Source organism: Octopus sinensis, linkage group LG14, assembly GCF_006345805.1.
Source record: "Octopus sinensis linkage group LG14, ASM634580v1, whole genome shotgun sequence".
NCBI classification, from domain to species: domain Eukaryota; kingdom Metazoa; phylum Mollusca; class Cephalopoda; order Octopoda; family Octopodidae; genus Octopus; species Octopus sinensis.
Genome location: NC_043010.1, coordinates 25,137,497 through 25,148,891, shown reverse-complemented (window position 1 = coordinate 25,148,891; position 11,395 = coordinate 25,137,497). Strand labels below are relative to the sequence as shown.

General features: G+C 39.4%; 1 protein-coding gene across 1 annotated transcript; it reads right to left on the bottom strand.

Moving 5' to 3' along the window:
• Nucleotides 1-298: 298 nt before the first annotated feature.
• Nucleotides 299-9,418, bottom strand: LOC118765917 (small vasohibin-binding protein-like). The gene is made up of 2 exons (XM_036508734.1): nucleotides 9,301-9,418; nucleotides 299-499 (listed from the first exon to the last, which is right to left on the bottom strand). Exons 1-2 carry the CDS (start codon nucleotides 9,376-9,378, stop codon nucleotides 350-352), a joined length of 228 nt encoding a protein of 75 aa, XP_036364627.1. The 5' UTR covers nucleotides 9,379-9,418; the 3' UTR covers nucleotides 299-349.
• Between the last annotated feature and the right edge of the window lie 1,977 nt (nucleotides 9,419-11,395).

Sequence of the window (11,395 nt, the reverse complement as noted above, 5' to 3'; positions counted from 1 at the left end):
AAGACTTTAGGCCTCTGCAATGAAGGCTGCCCTGAATTTAAATAACAGCAACAACAAAATTGTTGTGTGGAAGTAGAACGCCCCTACTGGTTGGCTCTTAATGGACTGTGCCACAATATAAATGGACATATGCAGAAAGCGGTGTAGAATAGTATAAAGCTGAGAGTTGCATATTGTCGAGGGGTATTACCAGTATCTTGAGTAGAACGATTTGCGAGGATATTATCATTATCCCATGATTTCGTACATCGAACATGCGACAACAACAAAAATAATATGAATAAAACAACTGATAAAATAATAGTCAATGTTAAAAAGGTATTCTTTTCTTTGAAAAAAATTATTGTTCTCATATAATAAGATTTTGTGAAAGAATTGATTCGTTAAATGTGGCTGTATTTGTTTCAGTATTATCTCTATGCTTGATACCGACTGAGTCGCAGAACTGCTTAAAGTGGGTGTGTTCTAGTTTCTTCATTACATTGTTGAGAGCATATATCTGAAAGGCAATAAGTAATGTAGTTAGTTAAGTTAGTGTTAACATATTCAACGTAGGAAAGACAAATGAAAACAGATAGACAGATATATAGACAGATAGTTAAGTAGACAGATATATAGACATAGAGATAACCCTAATTAGAAATAAAGAACATAATTACATTGCAAAACTGCACTCAGATTTGTCGATGAGCTCTAATAAAACCGAAATATGTGCGGATTTCTCATCATGCGACCAAAGACTATTTAGTGTAATTTATATTTAATCTGTTTTAAGTTATCTCTACCTTTCTTGGCCAGAAATGATTAACCTCACTCACACATACACACACACACACACACAAACATGGGTGCACACGTATGCATACACCGAGAATTCACAAAGTTTCCATTTGTTGATCTACCAGAGGTAGCAGTCAAATTTCCTTCAAATTGCACATTACCATCTTAAATTAGGAATACAATGGATAATGAAGTCTCAGATAAAATCTATATGCCAATACTATGGTGACTGTCTTCTCCTTACAGAGCTTGACTTTTACTTCTACCTTTAGTTTCTCTTTCCTAGTGTAAGCTCTAAAATGATTTTTGCACCCTGAAAGGTATTTGAAGGGCTGATCACCTATACTACAATAGTGTCTCATCTCAGCATTGGCTCCATTTGCCACCTGTCTCCTATGGATGTTCAAGTGCTGCTTCAATCCTCCACTGACCTGAACGTATTTCACAGACATTGCACTGAAACTGATCGTCCAGAGTGAGATTCCAATAGTTCAGGTATACCTTACCAACATGGGCACGCTAGTATGATCTTATACTAGCTTAAAATATGCGTACTTTTGTACCTAAGAAACATTTAAAGAAGTAATAAGAAACTCACACAACGCGCTATTTGTTTATGAAATTTCCTTTCATTTCACCATACTTAACTCTATCAAGCTGAAAATCTTTAACAACACTCCAAATCCTACACATACATACATATGTATGTACGTGCATGTATGTATGTATGTGCATGTATACATACACATAGGTGTTTGTGTGTATTTGTGTGTGAATGTTTCTGTACATACATATGTATACATATACATATACATGTATACATACACACACACACACACGTGTTATGGACTTCTGCATTGTTTCCATCTGCTAAATCATTTCTAAAGACATTGGTAGCCACTGTCCTATAGTAAAAGACACTTACCATGCACTGGCAAGCTGAAACTGAAACCCCAAGAATGTGAGCTGCATAATGTCATTCAAACCACTCTTACTATTTTAGCAAAGCAGGACATTAAATAGTGGAGTGCTAGATGCATGATGGCCGTAGAATAAACAGTATGGGCACGAACTGAAGACCTTTAATCAATGTAATGAGTAACCGTGTTATGGGGATCTCTACAAATTTTTCTATAGAAATTACAACCAGCACTGAAGTGCACTTTTAACACAGGAATTACACGGCATTGACCTATAAATGCGTTTAATATATTTTGTAACATTATGGTTGCATAACGTAATACCAGCTTCCAGGAAGGTGTTTAATATGTAAATTAGTATATCCAATAATGTTACACCATTATATGCAGTGGCTATTTAAGCAATGAGTTTGTGAATGATAAACAAGTTAGATGGGTGCAGATGAAGGAACAAAATCTTCCAAAATATGGCATATATGCCCATTACCCATTTTTACATCTTCAATTTCATTGTTTCTTTATAAGTGACATCTCAGATAGGAAGTGTCATCACAAAATTAGAGCTGGCTATAACTTCTGTAGAAAACCTGTGGAGATGGCCTTAACACACAATCAATTCAACATTCCAATGTTTCACTTTCATCAACCTTTTTCTTCTATATTTTCTGCCACTCCAAACATGCTTGTTGTTTTACTTATCTGGCTGTACAGTACAATGTCATATGCTTTTTTGTAATCTAGTCATGCTAATTTAGTTCCCGTTTCTCTGTGTCTACAATTTATAATTATCATTTTATCAACTAATAAGTGGTCTTTTGTTGCCCTACTTTGTTTCTTGCATCCTTTCCGCTTTTTTGGAAGTAGATTGTTACTTTCTAAATGATTATATAGCTTTTCCACTAAGATGCTGGTCATAAGCTTCCGTATAAGTGATAAACAGGTTATAGGTAAAAAATTTGATATCAAGTTACTTTTCAAGGGATCCTTGAGATATAACAGAGTTCCTCCACTTGTCATCCAGATAGGGGTGTGGCTATGTTGCAGGCATTTATCCAGTTGTGCAGTGATCCTTTCATCCAACTGTGTAAAGTTCTTCAGCCAATAGATTGATTTTGATGCCCTTTTGTCTTGGCACAGTTGCAAGTTGTCTTTCCACCTGTGTTAGCCACTCAGTGCTTTCTTTATGTCTCACCGGTCTGTTCCACAGTTCCCTCCAAAATTTCCTGATGTTGTTCCATCTCTATTTCCACAAAAAAGATGCCTTCTATTCGATTGGAAAAGTCTATTCTCTGCAAAGCCTTTGCATCATATTTTTTCAGTCTGGCCTTTAATGCTGTCCCCTTTTGTATCAAATCTTCATCTGCCATTTGCTTTCCTGTTTCTTCTTCTAACCTTTACTGTCCTCTCAATTTTATGATTACTACCTCATTCAGTTGCTCCAGTTCTTTCCATGTCTTTTCTAACTTCATTCATATTCTCTTCTTCCAATTTTGTTCTTTCTTTTCATTTCCTTTCATTTTCTGTTTGCATTCTACTATGTTAGCTATAGAATTAGCAGCAGCGATGATCAGCTGGTTTCTTTCACTTAAGTTTTCTGTTCTAATCAAACTCAAAACGTCATTTACTTCAACGGTGGTTCTCCTAACATCCTCTGTCTATATAATTCATTGTTCCCATTACACATTTTGCTCGCAGCAACTCTAAAATCTCCTTCCCTTTGTCATTCAAATCTTGATCACCAGTTACTCTCACCTGTCCAACTTGATCATCTTCACCACTTTCTTCATCAGCAATCTCAGGCACATAGTGATTTCCTTCTTTTTCATATTCTTCATCTTTTACTCCTTCATTACAACTTTCTGCCACTGCTTTTTCTCTCTCTTCCTTCTCATTTCTTATTCTTCTCTGGATTTCTTCAACTGCTAATCCTGTAAGCCAGTCAGTCATACAAATTGCTCTAGCCTGGTTTATCAGTCACTGGGCGGATGTTTCAAAACCTCATTTTTCATCCTATATTCTGTTCATTTGTTTCATGAAACCTCATTTATTCAGCTCACTTCTTTTTCTCATTCCATTTTTTCCCTTTTGCACTTTTGACTTTAATTCAGGTCCTGATTAATGGCTTGATGATGACTTGCACAGAATCATTCGCCCGTAGGGCCAAATGCTTAGCGGTATTTCATCTGCTATGTTCTGAGTTCAAATTCTGCCGTGGTCGACTTGGCCTTTCATCCTTTCAGAAATTGATAAATTAAGAACCAGTGAAATACTGGAGTAGATGTAATCGATTTGTACTCTTCCCCAAAATAGCTGCCCTTGTGGCAAAATTTGTAACCATTATGGTTGTTGTTGAGGTGCAGACGATCTTTCTTGATCTGACAGCTAAGTTGGTGGTGTTACATGTGAGCGACAGTAAAAGCAGTGCCTTCAGATGGCTACATTTCTACAGACGTCTAGACACCTTCCTTGGTGCATCCTGTTCTTTAGTTCTAGTAGGGACTTGCAGTGATATTCATGACACACAATGGAATTGTATAGGGTTAACCCATAGAAGATGCAAAAGCCTCAAAAACATGCTTAGACTCTTTCAGCTGTTTGAAAGATACTGATTGGATCTCCCAAATATGCCAATGTGGACTTGGAGCCACAATGATGGATCTTCCATATTGTACATAGATTATTTGTTAGGTTAACAGACAGAAATATGTTAGGGTGTTCAAAATTCAAACTGGTCGGCTACACAGATCATAAATTTGTAATCTTCACAGTCACCTTAGATAGGACTCAGAGACCTGGCTACAGGAAGTTGAACGCATCTTTCCCAACATAAAAAGACTACAGCAGTGACTCCTAATGTGGGATATATGTCCCACTGATGGGGCCTGGAAGAATTGTGCTGGGGCTGCTTTTCTAAGACAAAGATATTCTGACATAAAACTTGCAGTCAAACTAGTAGCAGTCATCTTACAATGCTTGTCACTGGGACATACTATGACAATCAAGTGAGTGGCAGAAGTGTTATACAAGCTTTTTTCACTTAAATCAAATGACGTACAAATGTCTGACAATCGTTTCATTGTTTTTTATCTGTTTTGTATTTTCTAAAGTCTTATGGTAATGGATGCATGTGACGTGTACAGGCCTGAAAAGTCATATCCGAGCTCATTCATGGATGAAAGTAAATCAGAACAATCATGCTGAATGTGAGAGGGCTAACATCTGACAAGATGCGGCAGTCACAATAGGTATGTATGTATGTTTGTGTATCTTTGCCTTGGCATCGTGTGTCTTTTAATGAATGTCATTCATTTTCCAATATTCATTGAAAACATGTTTGGCCATACAGGAATACTACTTTGCTTGGAAGCAAGTAAAAATGTGTGACAGGAAGGGCATCTGAACACAGAAAATTCAGTGGCAATGAACTTTGTCCAAACCATATAAGCATGGTAAAGTGGATGTTGAAGTGACGATGGCATCACTGATAAAGAAGATGATGATGATGATGACGACAACGACAATAATGATGCAAATTATATACGTATATGTACACACACTAGCAGAGATACCCGGTGTTGCCCGGTTACGTTCAATAGAAGAATTAGACTTTTCTGTTATATATATATATATGAATACACACACACAAATATATGTATATTAATATAAATACATGAAAGTACATGAAGTTTGTTAAAAAAATGGGGATCATGTATATACCTCCTGGCTGTTGAGATTATAACACCTCGTTGTAAACAATGTTCCTTGTTTTTCCTTGTGGAGCATATACAAAAAGGTTTCTTTTGGTTCCTACTCTTGAGCAGCCAACATACAGTTGCCTATGCGAGAAGCAGGGCTCTTCCAAGAGAAGACCAGCTACAGAGAGGGTTTGACCCTGAGATTTGTTAATGGACATGGCAAAGCTGACACGAAGGGGGAATTGCAGTCTTCTGAATGTAAATGGAATTTCTGCTCCTGATGGAATAAGAGGAAATCTTGGAATAAAGACGTCATCACCTTTTCCACATCCAGAAAGAATAATCGCCTCGATAATGTGTAATATCATTTTCTTTATCACCAGTTGTGTCCCATTGCAAAGTCTTGGTGTTTCCAGATTGCGGAGTAGCATTACAGGAGTTCCAACTTTAAGTGGAGGTAGTCGAGGAGGGCTCCAGTGAATTGAAAAACTCAGGAGGGTAGTTCACAACATCATTTATATCTGGAATTGTATCAACAGATTTGTAAGTGTGTATAGTGCCGGGAAGAGAATGCATTAGCTGTTGATTAAGTTTGTTAACAGCAACGTTTTTTGGAGCTAATATTGCTCTTTCACACATCCAATTGTGATTTTGGTAGTTTTGTGTGAAGTTGGGAAAGACTTTGTTTTTGAGGTCATCTACAGAATTAACAACAGAGGAAAATGACCACACTTCCATTTGTCCTGCAGCATCGAGAGGCATCTTGCCTTCACCAAGTGTCAAAATGTCCTGTGCAAACTTTGTGGACATTGTGTCGCCGTGTAGCTGAGCTCTCATGTTAGTGGTGAGACTAAAGATTGTAACATGATGCCACAGGGTAGAGGACTTTAGGCATGCTTGAACTTCATCAGCTCTAGTGCCTTTCGGAATGACAGGAAGAGTTTGCCTGAAATCACCTGACAACAGAAGCGTTACACCTCCCATTGGAGGCTGACAGTCTCGGATGTCTTTCAGAGCTCTATCTAATGCTTCCAAAGCTCCCTTGTGAGCCATAGTGCACTCATCCCAGACAATTACATAACACATTTTAAGTACTTGTCCCTGATCTGAGCTTTTGTTGATGTTGCATGAAGGCATTTCGGATGCTGCTAAATTGAGAGGGAGTTTAAAAGTTGAGTGTGCTGTCCTGCCACCGGGTAACAAAGTAGCTGCAATGCCAGAGGAGGCTACAGCTACTGCAATGTACACGTATGCATACACCAGCGAGAATTCACAAAATTTCCATTTGGTAGCATCAGGATGCTACCTAACTTCTGCAAGGAGAAGCTTTGTAATAAATGTTTTTCCTGTTCCTCCAGGAGCATCGAGGAAGAAGATTCGTCCCTCGCATTGGCGTACACTGTTAAGAATAGTTCTGTAGGCCTGCAGCTGGTCCGGAAGTAATTTAGGCTCATTTTCAACAATGTACTTTGAAAGCACTTGAGTGTCGTAGGTTGTTTCACGAATGACAGCAGTGGGAAGGCTATTTGACCCTGACCTGAATGCTTGTGGCGGGCCATACGTCGACAATTCATTTCCACCCAGTTTAGCAATTCTGTCTTCAACGTCAATGAGTGTTTTGTAATAGATTTCATTGCTGATACCCTCCATGTCAGGATAGAGCAGTTGAGCTTGGCGCTGAAGGGGACAATGTTTTTGAGATTCCGGTTCGAATGTAAGGCAGGTTTGAAAGTGTTCCCAACAGTTATTAGTTGTAGTGGTAGAGTGTTTATGCCGAATATGTACGTATGCATGTATATATATGTATGTATGCCTGTATATATGCACAAAATCCACTGAGAAGGCTTTTGTTGGTCTGAAGCTACAGCAGAAGACACATGCCAAGTCACCACACAGTGGGACTGAACCCAGGACCATGTGTTTGGAATGTAGTTTGTTACCACACAGCCACACCTGCCCCTATGTATGTGTGTGTATGTGCATATGTGTGTATGGGTAAATATGTTATGCATGTATATATGTGTATATATATGTGTACATATTACATGTACATCTATATATATACATCTAGACATAAAATACAAAATACAAAGTTATATCTTGATATCGCTAGTGATAACAATACTCAAAATATATAACAGACTGGAATTGTAGGCCTGTCTCTTGCAATTTCGATCAATTGGATCTTGTCCTCCCTCTTGTATAAAAGTGTACGGCTGCAGCGAAATTCATTTTTGGACTTTCTTCTATCGAAGGCATTTTAACAAAAATGCTTCCGTAAAGACGGTGAAAATATTGTCAATTTCCCCAAACAGGGACACAATTCAATTTTTAGACAATAACCAAAGCCCCTTCTCCGAAAGGGGGAGGGTTACGCTTTACAATTATTTAACAAATGCAACACAACAACGTTTCCCTGACGAGGAACCAAAAAACGTGATTACAATAGTCAAACAGTAATAATAATAACAAGAAACCTTTTAAATTCATCCCCATTTATGTGAAACCACTTATTCAAGTTCAAGTCATTGATGCTATTTTATACGAATTGCTAATACACACACACACACATAATAAGGGTGAAAAATTGAATATTAATTTGATTAATATGAATCAAAAACCAGTGGTGTAGCATATAAGACCATAGCGGATCTTCCTCTGGCAAAAAGGATGACCACTATTAATGGCTCATCTCTGTTATATAATACTTTCACTTTTATAGTTTCACACTTGCAAAGAGAAAGTAGGAGAAAGTGTGGTGGTAATAGCAGGAGTAAACCACTTGAAATGAGAGAGGCAAATCGTAAAATATTGAGTTTTCTCGAATTTTTGCTTAATTGGGGGGTCAAATTGAAAAAACTTTACATGCCATGACCCAATTGAATCTACTTCGAAAAATCATAGGTAAATTCCAATTGAAGAAATTCTATATTGTAGAATTGTATTAAAAAGGAACATGGGAACAGGCAGAGAAAATCTGCCTTTTATCATAAGAGATACATTCTCTTTCTCTCTTACACACACACACACATGTACATATCACTGGTAAACAAGAAGAATAGCTGATGACTTTTTAAAAGACAGAAGCCAGACTGTCACAACCAATGGTGTACTCTCTGAGAAGACATCAATACTAAAGGAGACCTTCAGAGAACTGTACTCGGACCACTGCTGTTCATGGTGGTACTTTTATGCAGTTAGCTGCTGATGATGCAAATGTATCTCAAGCAAACAAGAACCCTGAAGATATCTCAAAAATGTAGATGGATTTGGATGTAATATACAAGTTGGCTGAAATACTGGGAGATATAGCTTCCAACTTTGAAATTGAAAGCCATACCACTCACCGGACTGAATGACACTGCATAATACCAAAAATCCTGTCATCTCCGCCCCAGAGTAAGTTCCCAATGCAACTAAGTTTTCCAAAATCTGCAACTTTCCAATACATTGCCAAAAGGCCTCAGAAACCTATGAGGTATGAACAAATTTCTATCTGATATATGCGATGGACCCACATCGTGGCAAGAATCGTAAAAGGGCACCTCTATCAAACTCATTACTTCATCAGGACCGATTCCAGAAACAGGATGAGGAATCGAGTCTAAAATAAACACACATTAGTGCTAAAGGTGGTGCCATGACATGACCACAGCCTCTGGCTGAAACTAATAATAGAATATATATACATCTGGGAAGACACTTGCTCAAGGTACCAGATACTGGGACTGTACTTGAAATCACTTGTTTGAGAAGTCAACACACACACATGCGAGGTATGTGTGTGCGTGCGTGGTTATATTATTGAATGTTTCTTTCATTTTTAAGATTATAGAGATAGAATTGAGGGATATTGGGCTGTTATTACTTGACTCCCTCATTGGCTCATCTATGCATAAACTTACCTCATGGCGTTGTTTATTTTTCATTTCTTCATCTTTTTGTTTTTGAAGTAACTTCTGCTGTCTTAATTCGTGTTTCATCTTTTTTTTTTTTAAAGATAGTATCTCTCCAAGTATTTTCCAAAGTCTGAAATACAGAAAAATAAAATATTTGTGAATTTCACTTGCTAATCCTCCTTTATATTAATTGTGTGTGTGTGCATGTAGATATAGATAAAGAGATATAGGGATATAGGCCTAGATAGATAAATAACTTTTTATTGTGGCCACACAGGGCTAAACACAGAAAAAATGGACGAAATACAATGTAGAGTTTTTCTTTTCGAGGTGGGATGGGTGGGACACACAAAGAAAAAAAAAACGTTCGATCAATAGGGATCTGTGGGTTATGTGATGTATAAAAAGCAATATATATAAAGTTCACAGTTTAGGTGTAGCCTTGGAAAGAAAAACCTACAAAAAGGACCAAGGTCACCTCAGACAGTTCGAAATGTACATAAGAGTAAGTCACCTTACCTCTCGTTGTCTCTTTTGGTTACAGATTTACTGACCATTTTTACCACTTTTACCCACTTTTTATTGAAACATTTGTTCGACAAAGCCTTCCTCTCTATTCTCATCCTCCTTTTCAAGTGGTACTTGAAAAAGTTGATGAGAGACTGACCAGAGAGGAAGGTGTTTGTTTGTAGCCCTTTCAAACACGTCCACCACACACATTCTTTCACCAAGAGTATGCGTTTCAGTTTGGTGATGGTAGCGTCGGGACAAGGCACGACGGTCAGGCGGTAATCGATGACGGATGCGATGTACGTATTTGCCACCTCCACCCGACCTTTTAGAGACAGCTTTCTCTTGGCCCATGTTTGGCTGAGAGTGACCACTCTACTTGTGATCTCGTCCCAGTTCTTATCCATTCGGAGGTCCGGACTGAACCAGACCCCGAGCAATTTAACCGGTCCGTCCGTCCAGTGTCCCACTACTGAGCCGCAGTCAGACGGTATGGGCTTGCTTCTCCAGGTGCTGAGTAGCAAACCCACTGGCTTTTCCAGGTTAATTTTCACTCCCGTTACCGTTTCATATTCTTTTAGTGTCTCACCTATCATCTGGATGTGTTTTTCGCTCAACACTATGACGGTGACATCGTCCGCATATGCCGACACGCTCGTCCTGCAACCCAGTTCCCATGGGATCCCCTCAGTGTCACCAGCTTCCGCATAGCAGCTCAAGAGTCAATACATACAGAAGCGCCAACAGGGGACACCCCTGATGGACTGAATGCGTGATGTCAAACGGTTTCGACAGGTGACCGTTCACCCGAATCACCGATCAGATGCCGCTATACAAGGCAGCTATCCAACTGTGGAAGATGGGTCCAAAGCCAGCCGCCCTGAGGATGGCCGCCAAGTACTGTTGGTCGACCCTATCGAAGGCTTTAGACTGATCCAAATTGATCAGCGCCCCACCCATGCCAGGATTCTTAGCTACCCTGTCCACAATGTAGCGCATCAGATGGAGGTTGTCATGTATGGTTCTGCCTGGCACAGCGCATGTTTGCACCCTGTCGACCAGTTTACCAATGACAAGCGCCAACCTCTCAGCTATTACTTTGGCCAAAATTTTCAAATCTGCGTTGAGCAGAGTGATGGGCCCGAAATTATCTATAAAATTCCCCTTGTTTGGGTCTTTCTTCAGCAACGTCACTGCACCTCGGCTCACGAAACCGGGGATTCTCCCGTTTTGTTGCCAGTTGCTGTAGACTGATGCCAAGAGGTCGCCAAACAAGTCTGGCATTTGACAATACAGAGACTTATCCCTCGCACAGCCCGCCATCGCATCCCGCATGTCAGCAGCTGTGATGGAACTTTCACAACACTCTGCTTCCCTTGCCGAGAGCCGCGGCAGGTCGGTCAGGTAGGTACTGAAATCCATCCTGCTTTCCGACCCACCACTTGCACCAAACAGTCGAGCAAAGTGCTGTTGAAAGGCCTCACATATCCATTCGGGTTCGAGTAAACTGCATCCCTGTTGATCTATTAGAGACCAAATGGTGGCTCTGTTGTCACGTTGCGCCTCCGCTATCCGGGCCTCTCGCGCAGCT

Excerpts from the sequence above, each read along its gene's own strand:
- LOC118765917 (XM_036508734.1), bottom strand. The coding sequence starts at position 9,378 with ATGAAACACGAATTAAGACAGCAGAAGTTACTTCAAAAACAAAAAGAT. Across the intron at positions 500-9,300 it reads AAAATAAACAACGCCATGAG|ATATATGCTCTCAACAATGT; the intron begins GTAAGTTTATGC and ends ATTGCCTTTCAG.